The following is a 19,813-nucleotide window of genomic DNA, read 5'->3' on the forward strand; positions in this document are numbered from 1 at the left end:
TGTCTATACTTCTATAAATGTCTATACTTCTATACTTCTATAAATGTCTATACTTCTATACTTCTATAAATGTCTATACTTCTATACTTCTATAAATGTCTATACTTCTATACTTCTATAAATGTCTATACTTCTATAAATGTCTATACTTCTATACTTCTATAAATGTATATACTTCTATACTTCTATAAATGTCTATACTTCTATACTTCTATAAATGTCTATACTTCTATACTTCTATAACTGTCTATACTTCTATAAATGTCTATACTTCTATAAATGTCTATACTTCTATACTTCTATAAATGTCTATACTTCTATACTTCTATAAATGTCTATACTTCTATACTTCTATAAATGTCTATACTTCTATAACTGTCTATACTTCTATAAATGTCTAAACTTCTATAACTGTCTATACTTCTATAAATGTCTATACTTCTATACTTCTATAACTGTCTATACTTCTATACTTCTATAAATGTCTATACTTCTATACTTCTATAACTGTCTATACTTCTATAAATGTCTATACTTCTATAAATGTCTATACTTCTATACTTCTATAAATGTCTATACTTCTATACTTCTATAAATGTCTATACTTCTATACTTCTATAAATGTCTATACTTCTATAACTGTCTATACTTCTATAAATGTCTAAACTTCTATAAATGTCTATACTTCTATACTTCTATAAATGTCTATACTTCTATACTTCTATAAATGTCTATACTTCTATACTTCTATAAATGTCTATACTTCTATACTTCTATAAATGTCTATACTTCTATAAATGTCTATACTTCTATACTTCTATAAATGTCTATACTTCTATACTTCTATAAATGTCTATACTTCTATACTTCTATAAATGTCTATACTTCTATACTTCTATAAATGTCTATACTTCTATAACTGTCTATACTTCTATAAATGTCTATACTTCTATACTTCTATAAATGTCTATACTTCTATAACTGTCTATACTTCTATAAATGTCTATACTTCTATAAATGTCTATACTTCTAAAAGTGTCTATACTTCTATAAATGTCTATACTTCTATAAATGTCTATACTTCTAAAAGTGTCTATATTTCTAGCTGCTGTCATGACTCTCTCTCTCTCTTTCTCTCTCCTCTTTTTCAAGTATTTCCACTGAGCCTCGTGCTGTAAAAGAGCCACAAAACAATCAGAGATGGAGAGGGGGAGAGAGAGAAAGGGGGGAGAGAGAGAGGGAGAAGAGAGGGGGAGAGAGAGGGGAGAGAGGGAGGAGATAGAGAGATGATAGAGTGGGGGAGAGATAGAAGGGAAAGCCTCCTTCACTCACGCCACCAAACTTACCCTAGTAAAACTGACTATCCTACCGATCCTCGACTTCGGCGATGTCATCTGGCCCTCGCTACATATTCGTCGCCAGACCCACTGGCTCCAGGTCATCTATAAGTCTATGCTAGGTAAAGCTCCGCCTTATCTCAGCTCACTGGTCACGATAACAACACCCACCCGTAGCACGCGCTCCAGCAGGTTTATCTCACTGGTCATCCCCAAAGCCAACACCTCTTTTGGCCGCCTTTCCTTCCAGTTCTCTGCTGCCAGTGACTGGAACGAATTGCAAAAATCGCTGAAGCTGGAGACTTATATTTCCCTCACTAACTTTAAACATCAGCTATCTGAGCAGCTAACCGATCGCTGCAGCTGTAAATAGTCCATCTGTAAATAGCCCACCCAATCTACCTACCTCATCCCCATATTGTTTTTATTTACTTTTCTGCTCTTTTGCACACCAGTATCTCTACTTGCACATCATCTGCTCATCTATCACTCCAGTGTTAATCTGCTAAATTGTAATTATTTCGCTCCTATGGCCTATTTATTGGCTACCTCCTCATGCCATTTGCACACACTGTATATAGACTTTCTTTTTTCTACTGTGTCATTGACTTGTTTATTGTGTTATTGGCTTGTTTATTGTTTACTCCATGTGTAACTCTGTTGTTGTTTGTGTCGCACTGCTTTACTTTATCTTGGCCAGGTCGCAGTTGTAAATGAGAACTTGTTCTGAACTGGCCTACCTGGTTAAATAAAGGTGAAATAAAATAATAAAAAATAAAAGATAGAGGAGAGCGGGGCAGTTGAATTGAATTTATTTTGGGTAACAGACATATACATTAAAATGTACAATGTGGACACAGAGGATATCACTTGAAAGTACTAATTAAAACACGTGTTTCCGAAGTGATCCTCGATGGTAAAAACAATAACACATATAATGATTAAAAGCCAAGACAAAATTACAAACAACCAGAAATACATTTAATTATTTTGACATCCTAAAAAGTTATACCATTCACCGCAATTTTCGCTAACCATAGAGAGAGAGAGAGAGGGGAGAAAGCAAGGGGGATAGAGAGAGAAGGGAGAAAGAGGGGGCAGAGAGAGAGGGGGGTGAGAGAGAGAGGAGAGAGAGAAGGGGAAAGAAAGGGCGAAAGAGTGAGAGTGGAGAGAGGGGAGAGAGAGAGGGGTGCCGGGAGAGAGAGAGAGGGGGAGAGTGGAGAGAGAGGGGGAAAGAGAGAGAGGGGGAGAGTGGAGAGAGGGGGAAAGAAAGAGAGGGCGAGAGAGTGGAGAGAGGGGGGAGAGAGAGAGAGGGGGAGAGAGAGCGAGTGGAGAGAAGAGGGAGAATAGAGGGGGAGAAGAGATAGGGGAGTAATGAAAGAGTGCAGTGTGTGGGTTCACAAATGTAACGTGCTGTTTGGAAGGTTAGGAGAGTGGAATGTCAACTGTAATGAAAGTTAAGACTAGACAGCAGCAGCACACAGGAGCTGTAAAACATGTCTATTCTCTAGAAGGAGCTGATTAAAACATGTCTATTCTCTAGAAGGAGCTGATTAAAACATGTCTATTCTCTAGAAGGAGCTGATTAAAACATGTCTATTCTCTAGAAGGAGCTGTGTTAAACATATATTCATTCTCTAGAGGCAACCACCATATCAATTAGTTCACGTGACAGACAAGAATTTAAAGACGAAGGTGAGGCATCACTCATCAATGATGAACATCCAATTATCATTCTTACACGAACACTGGAAGCCCAGACTGCTCTTGGAATTTCCTCGTCCATCCTCCCTCCTCCATCCTCTCTCCTCCGTCCTCTCTCCTCCGTCCCCTCTCCTCAGTCCTATCTCCTCAGTCCTCTCTCCTTCGTCCTCTCTCCTCCGTATCCCGGAAACTAATAAGTGGTCGAGGTGTGTCAATTCGCTAGGCAAACGGAAATGAGTCCTCCCCTCCTCGATGGCCACCTTTCATCAAGGATATTCACCGCGGGAAGAGTTTTCAAATTTGCCAAACCCCCCTTTGAATGTTTTGTCAGAGAAAAACATGCACACGTTTAATTATTGAAGTTTAAATCCCGCGTCCCGTGTGGCTCAGTTGGTAGAGCATGGCGCTTGCAACGCCAGGGTTGTGGGTTCGTTTCCCACGGGGGGCCAGTACAAAAAAAGTATGAATGTATGTACTTGTAAGTCTCTCTGGATAAGAGTGTCTGCTAAATGACTTAAATGTAAATGTAAAATGTAAATACAGAAATATCACCTTTACATAAGTATCCACACCCTTAAATCAATCACCTTTTTCAGCGATTACACCTGTGAGTCTCTAAGAGATTTCCACACCTGAATTGTGCAACATTTGCCCATTATTCTGTTAAAAATTCTTCAAGCTCTGTCTAATTGGTTGTTGATCATTATTATATAACCAGTTTCAAGTCTTGCCATAGATTTTTTTAAAGTAGATTTAGGTCAAAACTGTAACTTGGCCTCTCAGGAACATTCCCTGTCTTCTTGGTAAGCGACTCCAGTGTAGATTTGACCTTGCTTTTTAGGTTATTGTCCTGTTGAAATTTGAATTAATCTGCCAGTGTCTGGTGGAAAGCAGACTGAACCAGGTTTCCCTCTAGGATTTTACCTCTTTTCCACTTCTTTTTTTCCTGAAAAACTCCCCACTCCTTAATGATGACAAGCATACCCATAACATGATGCAGCCAACACTATGCTCGAACATATGGAGAGGGGTACTCAGTAATGTGTTGTATTGGATTTGACCCAAACACAAAACTTTGTATTCAGGACAATAAAAGTTGAATTGCTTTGCCACATTTTTGTTGTTGTTGCAGTATTACGTTAGTGTCTTGTTTGTAAACAGGATACATATTTTGGAATATACTCCCTTCATTTTTTCCCTCTGTCAATTACATTAATACTGTGGAATTACTACAATGTGGTTGATCCATCCTCAGTTCTCTACTATCAGTCTGCAACTGTCTTTGGTCTTGGTGGTTGAATCTGTGTTTGAAATTCAGCCCGCTCGACTGAGAGACTTTTACAGATAATTGTAATGTGTTGGGGTACAGAGATAGTCATTAAAACATCAAGTTAAACACTGTTATTACACACAGAGTGAGTCCATGCAACTTATTATGTGACTTGTTGAGCACATTTTTTACTCCTGCACTTATTCAGGTTTGCCATAAACAAAGGGGTTGAATACTTATTGACTCAAGACATTTCAGCTTTTCATTTTTTTATACATTTTGTAAAAATTACACTTTGACATTATCAGGTATTGTGTGTATGCCAGTAGCAAAAAAAATCAAAATTTAATACATTTTCAATTCAGGCTGCAGGGGTATGAATACTTTCTGAAGGCACTGTCATCTGTTTTGATCACTTTACTCGTTTATTTTGGGATTTACCCATGTGAACGTCATTTATTTTGGGATCCACCCCTGTGAACGTCATTTTTTTGGGGGATTTACCCCTGTGAACGTAATTTATTTTGGGATTTACCCCTGTGAACGTCATTTATTTTGGGATTTACCCCTGTGAACGTCATTTATTTTGGGATCCACCCCTGTGAACGTCATTTATTTTGGGATTTACCCCTGTGAACGTCATTTATTTTGGGATTTACCCCTGTGAACGTAATTTATTTTGGGATTTACCCCTGTGAACGTCATTTATTTTGGGATCCACCCCTGTGAACGTCATTTATTTTGGGATTTACCCCTGTGAACGTCATTTATTTTGGGATTTACCCCTGTGAACGTAATTTATTTTGGGATTTACCCCTGTGAACGTCATTTATTTTGGGATCCACCCCTGTGAACGTAATTTATTTTGGGATCTATCCCTGTGAACGTAATTTATTTTGGGATCCACCCCTGTGAACGTAATTTATTTTGGGATCCACCCCTGTGAACGTCATTTATTTTGGGATCCACCCCTGTGAACGTCATTTATTTTGGGATCTATCCCTGTGAACGTAATTTATTTTGGGATCCACCCCTGTGAACGTCATTTATTTTGGGATCCACCCATGTGAACGTCATTTATTTTGGGATCCACCCCTGTGAACGTCATTTATTTTGGGATCCACCCCTGTGAACGTCATTTATTTTGGGATCCACCCCTGTGAACGTCATTTATTTTGGGATCCACCCCTGTAAACGTCATTAACCTAATCACGCGCGAGTGGAGAAGGACAGTCTCATTTCAAACAAATTTCCATCCATGTTCACTCTCTTTGCTGACTCTCCTCAATGAACTTTGACCTTTTTCAAAAAGAGGCGAGAGAGGACGCAGGAGGTGAGCAAATCTATTTAATAAAAAGCCCTTGTCAGCTGGTAGGAGCAAAGGATGATGGGTTAGAGACTGTAGAAGGGCAGGGTGAGGTTACCAGGAAGCGGCTATCTCTCTAACTATCTCTCTTCTCATAGAGCTAGTTAGAGGACGCAACATTGTATCTGTCCCATTGTGTGAGAGCATGGGCACCGCCATTGAGGCAATCTCCATTTTGAAGTAGTCAATGCTCTTCTTCTACTAGTGATCGCTTCTGACAACCTGGATGGAATTATTTGAACCATCTTTAACGCACAGGAAGTCCCACCCAGTTGATTACTTCACAATGGTTTTATTTTATTTATTTAAACTAGGCAAGTCAGTTGAGAACAAATTCTCATTTAAAATGACGGCCTACCCCGGCCAAGCCCTAACCCGGACGATGCTGGGCCAATTGTGCGCCGCCCTATGGGACTCCCGATCACGGCCGGTTGTGATACAGCCTGGAATCGAACCAGGTCTGTAGTGACGCCTCTAACACTGAGATGCAGCGCCTTAGACAGTGAAAGTCCTCAATTGTGCTTCCCATGTTAAAATGGGATTTCTTGGGGCACTAGAGCCCTCTATCTATCTCTAAGTAGTAATGTGACTGATGCATTGTGGGTGGTGACCTCTAGGCACTTTAACAAACCCAAACACGACTTCTGATTTCTTTTGTTTGTTGTGGCTTCGGTACACGGGAGATGGACTCGAAAGCACTGCTTTTGGCTTTGCAATGTCAAGAGCAGCAAAAAACAGAAGATGTTTTCGACTGTGCCAGTTATCATGACCGGATTTTCACCTTTTCATCTTCTCAAATAGCAAAACAACTGGGTTTAAAGACGTTCCAGCATGACAACATAGTGTGTCCTCTAAATCATCAGTGAAACCATGTGACGAGTTTAACGGTTTAATATAAAAGGGATTCTAATGGTAATAGACAGATACATCGACAATAAAAATCAATCAACATATGACAACACGTTGCATAACAGAGAACATCTGTCAATTTCAAGAAGAAGAAGAAGAACAAATAAAAATCGTACATAAGAAGATCAATATTATTTTCCAGCACATTGTGTTTGGGTCCGATTTGTTTTTGAAAATTTAAACATGTCAAGAAAGTCTTCAAAGGGAGTCGCGGGGTGGGTTTTTGGAAGAGTGCTAGATGGCTAGTAGCCACAGAATAATATCTTCCTCCATCTGTAAAGGTCCTTCCTCCCTTCACTCCGTTTGCATTCGAAGACGACAAAAAAAATGATCGCTGCTTTTTGGTCGGATAAAATAAAATAAAAAAATAAAAATGATCTTGGCTTCTATCTCTTCTGCTCACTTTACTTTCCATTGCATATCCTGCAGGCATTCTCTCTTCTCTCTCCGTCTCATAGTGTGTCCTTTCTCCTTCCCCTCTGCCTGACTGCAGCTATGTCTTTGGATACGCCAGCTAGTCTGTCCTTTCTCCTGTTATGAATAATGCCCGCTGTTTTGTAGGAAGGTGAAGAAAACCCAGTTTGTTAAAATGTCAAAATGAAACTATTTGGCGTCTCTCTCTCAAAAAAAAACTGAACAAATCAAAAAACGATGATGAAGATTAGAAGTTATAATCCCAAAGTCTAACATACTATATGTCCTCCTCACACGAGGATAGGGTCCTTCAGTTGAAGTGGTGTTAAGAGCTAGGACACGTGGCAGGCAACATAGTCCGAATACAAAATAACATGGATGGTGGATAGTCCTCTACAGCTAGGCAGGCTGGCTGGCTCTAGTGCCCCAATACAGGTCACCTTCCGTGGGACAACCCCACCACCCTACTCCCTGGCTTCGGGCCTACTCCCGAACCTCCTCAGCTGCATTTGCAAGACTTGACGATCATGTTGGATAGCTGCTCTACTTTAGGGGTACGTCCAGAGTAGTAGAGAATGGTAAGAGGCTCCAGGTCCTGGGGAACGCAGCAAGGAGAGGCTGAGGCCTCTGGGTTCAGAGTGTTATACAAGCTCAGCAGCTATGGAGAGACAGGAAAGAGATATTTAGGTGTTTCTGATGTGGAAGTTGAATGTGGATTCATGTGCAACTGTCCTGTCCAACTACAGAAATATACACAAGTAAACACATGAGCCCTAATAAGCGGTTTTGGCCGATCAGATTTGTTGTTATTATTGATTTCTGTGTATGGTGTTATTGATCATATTGCTGAATCTAATTTAACAGTAGCTATTGAGCAGCAGAGGGACTTCTGCTTCCTACCCTGCAAGCCTGGACTTTTTGGTCATTATGGCCTTGGTGCAAATAACCTAAACTGCCCTCAGCTGTGTGGGGTGTCAGATTGCCCTCACCTGTGTGTGGTGTCAGATTGCCCTCACCTGTGTGTGGTGTCAGATTGCCCTCACCTGTGTGTGGTGTCAGATTGCCCTCACCTGTGTGTATGTGTGGTGTCAGATTGCCCTCACCTGTGTGTATGTGTGGTGTCAGATTGGCCTCACCTGTGTGTGGTGTGTCAGATTGCCCTCACCTGTGTGTGGTGTCAGATTGCCCTCACCTGTGTGTATGTGTGGTGTCAGATTGCCCTCACCTGTGTGTATGTGTGGTGTCAGATTGGCCTCACCTGTGTGTGGTGTGTCAGATTGCCCTCACCTGTGTGTGTGGTATCAGATTGCCCTCACCTGTGTGTGTGGTGTCAGATTGCCCTCACCTGTGTGTGTGGTGTCAGATTGCCCTCACCTGTGTGTGTGGTGTCAGATTGCCCTCACCTGTGTGTGTGGTGTCAGATTGCCCTCACCTGTGTGTGTGGTGTCAGATTGCCCTCACCTGTGTGTGTGGTGTCAGATTGCCCTCACCTGTGTGTGTGGTGTCAGATTGCCCTCACCTGTGTGTGTGGTGTCAGATTGCCCTCACCTGTGTGTGTGGTGTCAGATTGCCCTCACCTGTGTGTGTGGTGTCAGATTGCCCTCACCTGTGTGTGTGGTGTCAGATTTCCCTCACCTGTGTGTGGTGTCAGATTCCCCTCACCTGTGTGTGCGTGGTATCGGAGCTCCTCAGGTAGGGGCAGGGCCCAGAACAGTAGTTAGCGAAGTATCCTTTAGGCTCGTGGATCCACTTCCAGTCCAGGTCCCGACGGAAGTCAATGTAGAGACGACGGACACAGCAGTTCTCCTCAACGGTGCTGGGAAAGGGGCACAACAAACTATGGTGAATCACTCATACAACAAAGTGTTAGCTAGTCAGCTTTCATAACTGATTAGTTTGAACTCAAGGATTTTCTTATTAACACAAAAAACTTTTTAGTTCAAGTCAGATAAAGCTGCAGTTAGTTATTTAAGCAATAAGGCCCGAGGGGGTGTGGTATACGGCCAATATACCACGACTAAGAGCTGTTCTTAGACACAACGCAACGCGGAGTGCCTGGATACAGCCCTTAGCCGTGGTATATTGGCCATATACCACACCCCCCCGAGGTGTCTTACTGCTGTTATAAACTGGTTACAAACGTAATTAGAGCAGTAAAAATAAATGTTTTGACATACCCGTGGTATACGGTCTAATATACCACGGCTGTCAGCCAATCAGCACTCAGGATTCGAACCACCCAGTTTATATTTAAGTTTATCTCATCTTGATCAACCAACACATGTTGAATGGTTTGACATGGAGCACATGGGGGGGGGAGGGGGGGGTCGCTGGCTCATTGATCCTTCTTCTCCAACTGCTGTTTATGTTACAGCAGAAATGTAATTGCTGACTTGTGGTTTACAAACCCTGCAAATTCAAAGGAGCCTTTTGTAACAATCGTCTAAGGGAGGTGACCAAAACGCAGCGTGGTAAGTGTTCATTTTAATATAATAAATAACCTGAACACTGAAACAACAAAAAAACAACAAAGAGAGTGAACGAAACGAAACAGTTCTGTCTGGTGCAACAACACAAAACAGAAAACAACTACTAACAACAAACAGGTGGAAAAAAGGCTACCTAAGTATGGTTCTCAATCAGAGACAACGATAGACAGCTGCCTCTGATTGAGAACCACACCCGGCCAAACACATAGAAATAGAAAGCATAGAACAAAAACATAGAATGCCCACCCCAACTCACGCCCTGACCTAACCAAAATAGAGACATTAAAAGGATCTCTAAGGTCAGGGCGTGACACCTTTCAGGACTGGATATCTCCATGACGATCGGTGGAAACAGAAGTGACAACAGTTTCAGTGAGCGTCCTTACGAGAAGCAGTAGTCGGTGTCCAGGGCTCGTTTACGTCTACGTGGCTGTGGCTCCAGACGGTGAGGAGGGATCATCATGAGGATGAGGTGAGGCAGGTACTGCTCCTTCTGTTTCTTCAACCTGCCCAGGTCCCAACGACCCTGCTCTTCATACTCCCCTTCTACCCCTACAGCAGAGAGGTCAGAGGTCAGACAGTATTATGTTCCGTGCCCTGACTCTAACCCAGGTCCCAACGACCCTACAGCAGAGAGGTCAGAGGTCAGACAGTATTATGTTCCGTGCCCTGACTCTAACCCAGGTCCCAACGACCCTACAGCAGAGAGGTCAGAGGTCAGACAGTATTATGTTCCATGCCCTGACTCTAACCCCGGTCCTTTGTTCGTAACTTTAGTTCCTTTGCTTCTGTGTGCAAGCTTGCAAATTATGTTGTGACTTGTATGTTTTAAAATTTTATTTTATGTAAGTACACTTTTTATTGCCAGTTCACAGTTCATAGTTCACAGTTCACAGTTCACAGTTCAGTTGTCTAAGGGAGACAGATCCAGATCTGAAAGCTACTTCTCAGTATGTTAAACAATTCTAGCAGTACATCGTCAGCTATTGGGTGGCGACAAAAAAAAAACGGGTCTTGAGGTTTTCCCGGTTTGAAAAGACCACACGAGGAAGAGAATGTTATGCCTACTGACCTTTGAACTTGACCTCCAGCACCTCGTTCACATTGTCGATGATGTCACCGTTGGGGTTGAAGGTGTGGCATGGACAGTGTACGCTGATCTCCAGACCCAGGTTTGTCTCTGACAGGAGACAGGCATCATGGGAAAGATGAGGTCATCTCCACACACCAACTCAAAAACGGGAAAACGTCCGCTTGTGGTGTTTTTGGATCGTTTACTTTTGTTTGATGTTGTTGTTGATGTTGTTGTGTTAGTATGTAACTGGAGTCTATACAAAACTCGTAACAGTGGAAATCATTTTCTCTTGAAAGACAATAGAACAACCAATCAATGAATCAAGTGGGGTCACCTCTGTACATCAGCCACTCCCGTACCGTCTCTGTCACGTCGAAGGAGACCCATTCGGACGTTCCCTTGGTCAGCACATTCTTGGCTCCAATGTAGCGCTGCTTAGCTATGTGCTCATCTGGCCTCAGGATCTGAAAACCAAGGTTTGGGGGGGGGGGAATTACTGCATATGAACAATACAATGATCCACTACGCTGATGTAGAAATGTAACAGGTGCTGTTGAAACTTGAGGAGACAGCAGTCTCTATTTATCAGAAGCCTGGAGATGTGAGAAGCATTCGCTATTGAAAAAAAATCACACAATAAGGATAATCTTTATAACCCTCAAATTCCAATTTCGAAACCAATTCCAGTGCTTTTTTTAATTTGTCCCCTTAAAATCAGGGACCAATTTAGACCTGGGACACCAGGTGGGTGATTCCCCTCTAATCAGGGACCGATTTAGACCTGGGACATCAGGTGGGTGTTTCCCCTCTAATCAGGGTCTGATTTAGACCTGGGACACCAGGTGGGTGATTCCCCTCTAATCAGGGTCTGATTTAGACCTGGGACACCAGGTGGGTGATTCCCCTCTAATCAGGGACCGATTTAGACCTGGGACATCAGGTGGGTGATTCCCCTCTAATCAGGGTCTGATTTAGACCTGGGACATCAGGTGGGTGATTCCCCTTCAATCAGGGACCAATTTAGACCTGGGACATCAGGTGGGTGATTCCCCTCTAATCAGGGTCTGATTTAGACCTGGGACACCAGGTGGGTGATTCCCCTCTAATCAGGGTCTGATTTAGACCTGGGACAATTAATGATCAGGTAGAACAGAAAAGCAGCAGTAGTCTGGCCCGCCGTGGTAAGATGTTAATACCTCTGCTTTATGTCATTACTGCATGGCACCAAATGTCATAGATTCTAGAGCAGACGCTTTTGAGGCTGATGATTGTAGAAGGTTTGAGGTCAATTCAGTTTTCAATTAAAGTGAATCGGCATCCATACAGGCTCAATGAAACTCTCACAGTATTTGAAAGGGAACGACTACTAACTGAACTCATGTGTGGTGCTGGTCTGCTGACAGTACACTGCCTAAAGCTCTGAATACATTCTCCAAGACACACCAGAGTTACCCTGCCGAGAGCTCTGAATACATTATCCAGGACACACCAGAGTTACCCTGCCCAGAGCTCTGAATACATTATCCAAGACACACCAGAGTTACCCTGCCGAGAGCTCTGAATACATTCTCCAGGACACACCAGAGTTACCCTACCGAGAGCTCTGAATACATTCTCCAAGACACACCAGAGTTACCCTGCCCAGAGCTCTGAATACATTCTCCAGGACACACCAGAGTTACCCTGCCCAGAGCTCTGAATACATTCTCCAGGACACACCAGAGTTACCCTGCCGAGAGCTCTGAATACATTCTCCAGGACACACCAGAGTTACCCTGCCCAGAGCTCTGAATACATTCTCCCAGGACACACCAGTGTTACCCTGCCGAGAGCTCTGAATACATTCTCCCAGGACACACCAGAGTAACTCTGCCGAGAGCTCTGAATACATTCTCCCAGGACAGACCAGAGTTACCCTGCCGAGAGCTCTGAATACATTCTCCAAGACACACCAGAGTTACCCTGCCCAGAGCTCTGAATACATTCTCCAGGACACACCAGTGTTACCCTGCCGAGAGCTCTGAATACATTCTCCAGGACACACCAGAGTTACCCTGCCGAGAGCTCTGAATACATTCTCCAGGACACACCAGAGTTACCCTGCCGAGAGCTCTGAATACATTCTCCAGGACAGACCAGAGTTACCCTGCCCAGAGCTCTGAATACATTCTCCAAGACACACTAGTGTTACCCTGCCGAGAGCTCTGAATACATTCTCCAAGACACACCAGAGTTACCCTGCCGAGAGCTCTGAATACATTCTCCAGGACACACCAGTGTTACCCTGCCGAGAGTTCTGAATACATTCTCCAGGACACACCAGAGTTACCCTGCCGAGAGCTCTGAATACATTATCCAGGACACACCAGAGTTACCCTGCCCAGAGCTCTGAATACATTATCCAAGACAAACCAGAGTTACCCTGCCGAGAGCTCTGAATACATTCTCCAGGACACACCAGAGTTACCCTACCGAGAGCTCTGAATACATTCTCCAGGACACACCAGAGTTACCCTGCCCAGAGCTCTGAATACATTCTCCAGGACACACCAGAGTTACCCTGCCCAGAGCTCTGAATACATTCTCCGAGGACACACCAGTATTACCCTGCCGAGAGCTCTGAATACATTCTCCCAGGACACACCAGAGTTACCCTGCCGAGAGCTCTGAATACATTCTCCAAGACACACCAGTGTTACCCTGCCGAGAGCTCTGAATACATTCTCCAGGACACACCAGTGTTACCCTGCCGAGAGCTCTGAATACATTCTCCAGGACACACCAGAGTTACCCTGCCGAGAGCTCTGAATACATTCTCCAGGACACACCAGAGTTACCCTGCCGAGAGCTCTGAATACATTCTCCAGGACAGACCAGAGTTACCCTGCCCAGAGCTCTGAATACATTCTCCAAGACACACCAGTGTTACCCTGCCGAGAGCTCTGAATACATTCTCCAAGACACACCAGAGTTACCCTGCCGAGAGCTCTGAATACATTCTCCAGGACACACCAGTGTTACCCTGCCGAGAGTTCTGAATACATTCTCCAGGACACACCAGAGTTACCCTGCCGAGAGCTCTGAATACATTATCCAGGACACACCAGAGTTACCCTGCCCAGAGCTCTGAATACATTATCCAAGACACACCAGAGTTACCCTGCCGAGAGCTCTGAATACATTCTCCAGGACACACCAGAGTTACCCTACCGAGAGCTCTGAATACATTCTCCAGGACACACCAGAGTTACCCTGCCCAGAGCTCTGAATACATTCTCCAGGACACACCAGAGTTACCCTGCCCAGAGCTCTGAATACATTCTCCGAGGACACACCAGTATTACCCTGCCGAGAGCTCTGAATACATTCTCCCAGGACACACCAGAGTTACCCTGCCGAGAGCTCTGAATACATTCTCCAGGACACACCAGAGTTACCCTGCCGAGAGCTCTGAATACATTCTCCAGGACAGACCAGAGTTACCCTGCCCAGACCTCTGAATACATTCTCCAAGACACACCAGTGTTACCCTGCCGAAAGCTCTGAATACATTCTCCAAGACACACCAGAGTTACCCTGCCGAGAGCTCTGAATACATTCTCCAGGACACACCAGAGATACCCTGCCGAGAGCTCTGAATACATTCTCCCAGGACACACCAGAGTTACCCTGCCGAGAGCTCTGAATACATTCTCCCAGGACACACCAGAGTTACCCTGCCGAGAGCTCTGAATACATTCTCCAGGACACACCAGAGTTACTCTGCCGAGAGCTCTGAATACATTCTCCAAGAAACACCAGAGTTACCCTGCCGAGAGCTCTGAATACATTCTCCAAGACACACCAGAGTTACCCTGCCGAGAGCTCTGAATACATTCTCCAAGACACACCAGAGTTACCCTGCCGAGAGCTCTGAATACATTCTCCAAGACACACCAGAGTTACCCTGCCCAGAGCTCTGAATACATTCTCCAGGACACACCAGAGTTACCCTGCCGAGAGCTCTGAATACATTCTCCCAAGATACACCAGAGTTACCCTGCCGAGAGCTCTGAATACATTCTCCAGGACAGACCAGAGTTACCCTGCCGAGAGCTCTGAATACATTCTCCAGGACACACCAGAGTTACCCTGCCGAGAGCTCTGAATACATTCTCCAAGAAACACCATAGTTACCCTGCCGAGAGCTCTGAATACATTCTCCAAGACACACCAGAGTTACCCTGCCGAGAGCTCTGAATACATTCTCCAAGACACACCAGAGTTACCCTGCCGAGAGCTCTGAATACATTCTCCAAGACACAACAGAGTTACCCTGCCCAGAGCTCTGAATACATTCTCCAGGACACACCAGAGTTACCCTGCCGAGAGCTCTGAATACATTCTCCCAAGACACACCAGAGTTACCCTGCCGAGAGCTCTGAATACATTCTCCAGGACAGACCAGAGTTACCCTGCCGAGAGCTCTGAATACATTCTCCAGGACAGACCAGAGTTACCCTGCCGAGAGCTCTGAATACATTCTCCAGGACAGACCAGAGTTACCCTGCCCAGAGCTCTGAATATATTCTCCAGGACACACCAGAGTTACCGTGCCGAGAGCTCTGAATACATTCTCCAAGACACACCAGAGTTACCCTGCCGAGAGCTCTGAATACATTCTACAGGACACACCAGAGTTACCCTGCCCAGAGCTCTGAATACATTCTCCAGGACACACCAGAGTTACCCTGCCGAGAGCTCTGAATACATTCTCCAGGACACACCAGAGTTACCCTGCCCAGAGCTCTGAATACATTCTCCCAGGACACACCAGTGTTACCCTGCCGAGAGCTCTGAATACATTCTCCCAGGACACACCAGAGTAACTCTGCCGAGAGCTCTGAATACATTCTCCCAGGACAGACCAGAGTTACCCTGCCGAGAGCTCTGAATACATTCTCCAGGACACACCAGAGTTACCCTGCCCAGAGCTCTGAATACATTCTCCCAGGACACACCAGTGTTACCCTGCCGAGAGCTCTGAATACATTCTCCCAGGACACACCAGAGTAACTCTGCCGAGAGCTCTGAATACATTCTCCCAGGACAGACCAGAGTTACCCTGCCGAGAGCTCTGAATACATTCTCCAAGACACACCAGAGTTACCCTGCCCAGAGCTCTGAATACATTCTCCAGGACACACCAGTGTTACCCTGCCGAGAGCTCTGAATACATTCTCCAGGACAAACCAGAGTTACCCTGCCGAGAGCTCTGAATACATTCTCCAGGACACACCAGAGTTACCCTGCCGAGAGCTCTGAATACATTCTCCAAGACACACCAGAGTTACCCTGCCGAGAGCTCTGAATACATTATCCAGGACACACCAGAGTTACCCTGCCCAGAGCTCTGAATACATTATCCAAGACACACCAGCGCTACCCTGCCGAGAGCTCTGAATACATTCTCCAGGACACACCAGAGTTACCCTACCGAGAGCTCTGAATACACTCTCCAGGACACACCAGAGTTACCCTGCCCAGAGCTCTGAATACATTCTCCAGGACACACCAGAGTTACCCTGCCGAGAGCTCTGAATACATTATCCAGGACACACCAGAGTTACCCTGCCCAGAGCTCTGAATACATTATCCAAGACACACCAGAGTTACCCTGCCGAGAGCTCTGAATACATTCTCCAGGACACACCAGAGTTACCCTACCGAGAGCTCTGAATACATTCTCCAGGACACACCAGAGTTACCCTGCCCAGAGCTCTGAATACATTCTCCAGGACACACCAGAGTTACCCTGCCCAGAGCTCTGAATACATTCTCCCAGGACACACCAGTATTACCCTGCCGAGAGCTCTGAATACATTCTCCCAGGACACACCAGAGTTACCCTGCTGAGAGCTCTGAATACATTCTACAGGACACACCAGAGTTACCCTGCCGAGAGCTCTGAATACATTCTCCAGGACAGACCAGAGTTACCCTGCCACGACCTCTGAATACATTCTCCAAGACACACCAGTGTTACCCTGCCGAGAGCTCTGAATACATTCTCCAAGACACACCAGAGTTACCCTGCCGAGAGCTCTGAATACATTCTCCAGGACACACCAGAGTTACCCTGCCGAGAGCTCTGAATACATTCTCCAAGACACACCAGAGTTACCCTGCCGAGAGCTCTGAATACATTCTCCAAGACACACCAGAGTTACCCTGCCCAGAGCTCTGAATACATTCTCCAGGACACACCAGAGTTACCCTGCCGAGAGCTCTGAATACATTCTCCCAAGACACACCAGAGTTACCCTGCCGAGAGCTCTGAATACATTCTCCCAGGACACACCAGAGTTACCCTGCCGAGAGCTCTGAATACATTCTCCAGGACACACCAGAGTTACTCTGCCGAGAGCTCTGAATACATTCTCCAAGAAACACCAGAGTTACCCTGCCGAGAGCTCTGAATACATTCTCCAAGACACACCAGAGTTACCCTGCCGAGAGCTCTGAATACATTCTCCAAGACACACCAGAGTTACCCTGCCCAGAGCTCTGAATACATTCTCCAGGACACACCAGAGTTACCCTGCCGAGAGCTCTGAATACATTCTCCCAAGACACACCAGAGTTACCCTGCCGAGAGCTCTGAATACATTCTCCAGGACAGACCAGAGTTACCCTGCCGAGAGCTCTGAATACATTCTCCAGGACACACCAGAGTTACCCTGCCGAGAGCTCTGAATACATTCTCCAAGAAACACCATAGTTACCCTGCCGAGAGCTCTGAATACATTCTCCAAGACACACCAGAGTTACCCTGCCGAGAGCTCTGAATACATTCTCCAAGACACACCAGAGTTACCCTGCCGAGAGCTCTGAATACATTCTCCAAGACACACCAGAGTTACCCTGCCCAGAGCTCTGAATACATTCTCCAGGACACACCAGAGTTACCCTGCCGAGAGCTCTGAATACATTCTCCCAAGACACACCAGAGTTACCCTGCCGAGAGCTCTGAATACATTCTCCAGGACAGACCAGAGTTACCCTGCCGAGAGCTCTGAATACATTCTCCAGGACAGACCAGAGTTACCCTGCCGAGAGCTCTGAATACATTCTCCAGGACAGACCAGAGTTACCCTGCCCAGAGCTCTGAATATATTCTCCAGGACACACCAGAGTTACCGTGCCGAGAGCTCTGAATACATTCTCCAAGACACACCAGAGTTACCCTGCCGAGAGCTCTGAATACATTCTACAGGACACACCAGAGTTACCCTGCCCAGAGCTCTGAATACATTCTCCAGGACACACCAGAGTTACCCTGCCGAGAGCTCTGAATACATTCTCCAGGACACACCAGAGTTACCCTGCCCAGAGCTCTGAATACATTCTCCCAGGACACACCAGTGTTACCCTGCCGAGAGCTCTGAATACATTCTCCCAGGACACACCAGAGTAACTCTGCCGAGAGCTCTGAATACATTCTCCCAGGACAGACCAGAGTTACTCTGCCGAGAGCTCTGAATACATTCTCCAGGACACACCAGAGTTACCCTGCCCAGAGCTCTGAATACATTCTCCCAGGACACACCAGTGTTACCCTGCCGAGAGCTCTGAATACATTCTCCCAGGACACACCAGAGTAACTCTGCCGAGAGCTCTGAATACATTCTCCCAGGACAGACCAGAGTTACCCTGCCGAGAGCTCTGAATACATTCTCCAAGACACACCAGAGTTACCCTGCCCAGAGCTCTGAATACATTCTCCAGGACACACCAGTGTTACCCTGCCGAGAGCTCTGAATACATTCTCCAGGACACACCAGAGTTACCCTGCCGAGAGCTCTGAATACATTCTCCAGGACACACCAGAGTTACCCTGCCGAGAGCTCTGAATACATTCTCCAAGACACACCAGAGTTACCCTGCCGAGAGCTCTGAATACATTATCCAGGACACACCAGAGTTACCCTGCCCAGAGCTCTGAATACATTATCCAAGACACACCAGCGCTACCCTGCCGAGAGCTCTGAATACATTCTCCAGGACACACCAGAGTTACCCTACCGAGAGCTCTGAATACACTCTCCAGGACACACCAGAGTTACCCTGCCCAGAGCTCTGAATACATTCTCCAGGACACACCAGAGTTACCCTGCCGAGAGCTCTGAATACATTATCCAGGACACACCAGAGTTACCCTGCCCAGAGCTCTGAATACATTATCCAAGACACACCAGAGTTACCCTGCCGAGAGCTCTGAATACATTCTCCAGGACACACCAGAGTTACCCTACCGAGAGCTCTGAATACATTCTCCAGGACACACCAGAGTTACCCTGCCCAGAGCTCTGAATACATTCTCCAGGACACACCAGAGTTACCCTGCCCAGAGCTCTGAATACATTCTCCCAGGACACACCAGTATTACCCTGCCGAGAGCTCTGAATACATTCTCCCAGGACACACCAGAGTTACCCTGCCGAGAGCTCTGAATACATTCTACAGGACACACCAGAGTTACCCTGCCGAGAGCTCTGAATACATTCTCCAGGACAGACCAGAGTTACCCTGCCCAGACCTCTGAATACATTCTCCAAGACACACCAGTGTTACCCTGCCGAGAGCTCTGAATACATTCTCCAAGACACACCAGAGTTACCCTGCCGAGAGCTCTGAATACATTCTCCAGGACACACCAGAGATACCCTGCCGAGAGCTCTGAATACATTCTCCCAGGACACACCAGAGTTACCCTGCCGAGAGCTCTGAATACATTCTCCCAGACACACCAGAGTTACCCTGCCGAGAGCTCTGAATACATTATCCAGACACACCAGAGTTACTCTGCCGAGAGCTCTGAATACATTCTCCAAGAAACACCAGAGTTACCCTGCCGAGAGCTCTGAATACATTCTCCAAGACACACCAGAGTTACCCTGCCGAGAGCTCTGAATACATTCTCCAAGACACACCAGAGTTACCCTGCCGAGAGCTCTGAATACATTCTCCAAGACACACCAGAGGTTACCCTGCCCAGAGCTCTGAATACATTCTCCAGGACACACCAGAGTTACCCTGCCGAGAGCTCTGAATACATTCTCCCAAGACACAAACCAGAGTTACCTCTGCCGAGTAGCCTCTTGAAATACATTCTCCAGGACAGACCAGAGTTCCCCTGCCGAGAGCTCTGAATACATTCTCCAGGACACAAACGCAGCGTTACCCTGCCGAGAGCTCTGAATACATTCT

General features: G+C 45.7%; 1 protein-coding gene across 1 annotated transcript; it reads right to left on the minus strand.

Moving 5' to 3' along the window:
• Window positions 1-6,553: 6,553 nt before the first annotated feature.
• Window positions 6,554-11,028, minus strand: LOC120040181 (transforming growth factor beta-3 proprotein-like; the record flags this gene model as incomplete). Its single annotated transcript, XM_038985429.1, has 5 exons — window positions 6,554-7,658; window positions 8,663-8,816; window positions 9,876-10,041; window positions 10,562-10,669; window positions 10,899-11,028. Coding segments are annotated over 5 exons (717 nt in total), but the record flags the coding sequence as incomplete, so codon positions are not given.
• Between the last annotated feature and the right edge of the window lie 8,785 nt (window positions 11,029-19,813).

The sequence above is a fragment of the Salvelinus namaycush genome, unplaced genomic scaffold, assembly GCF_016432855.1.
Source record: "Salvelinus namaycush isolate Seneca unplaced genomic scaffold, SaNama_1.0 Scaffold3319, whole genome shotgun sequence".
In the NCBI taxonomy this organism is placed as follows: Eukaryota; Metazoa; Chordata; class Actinopteri; order Salmoniformes; family Salmonidae; genus Salvelinus; species Salvelinus namaycush.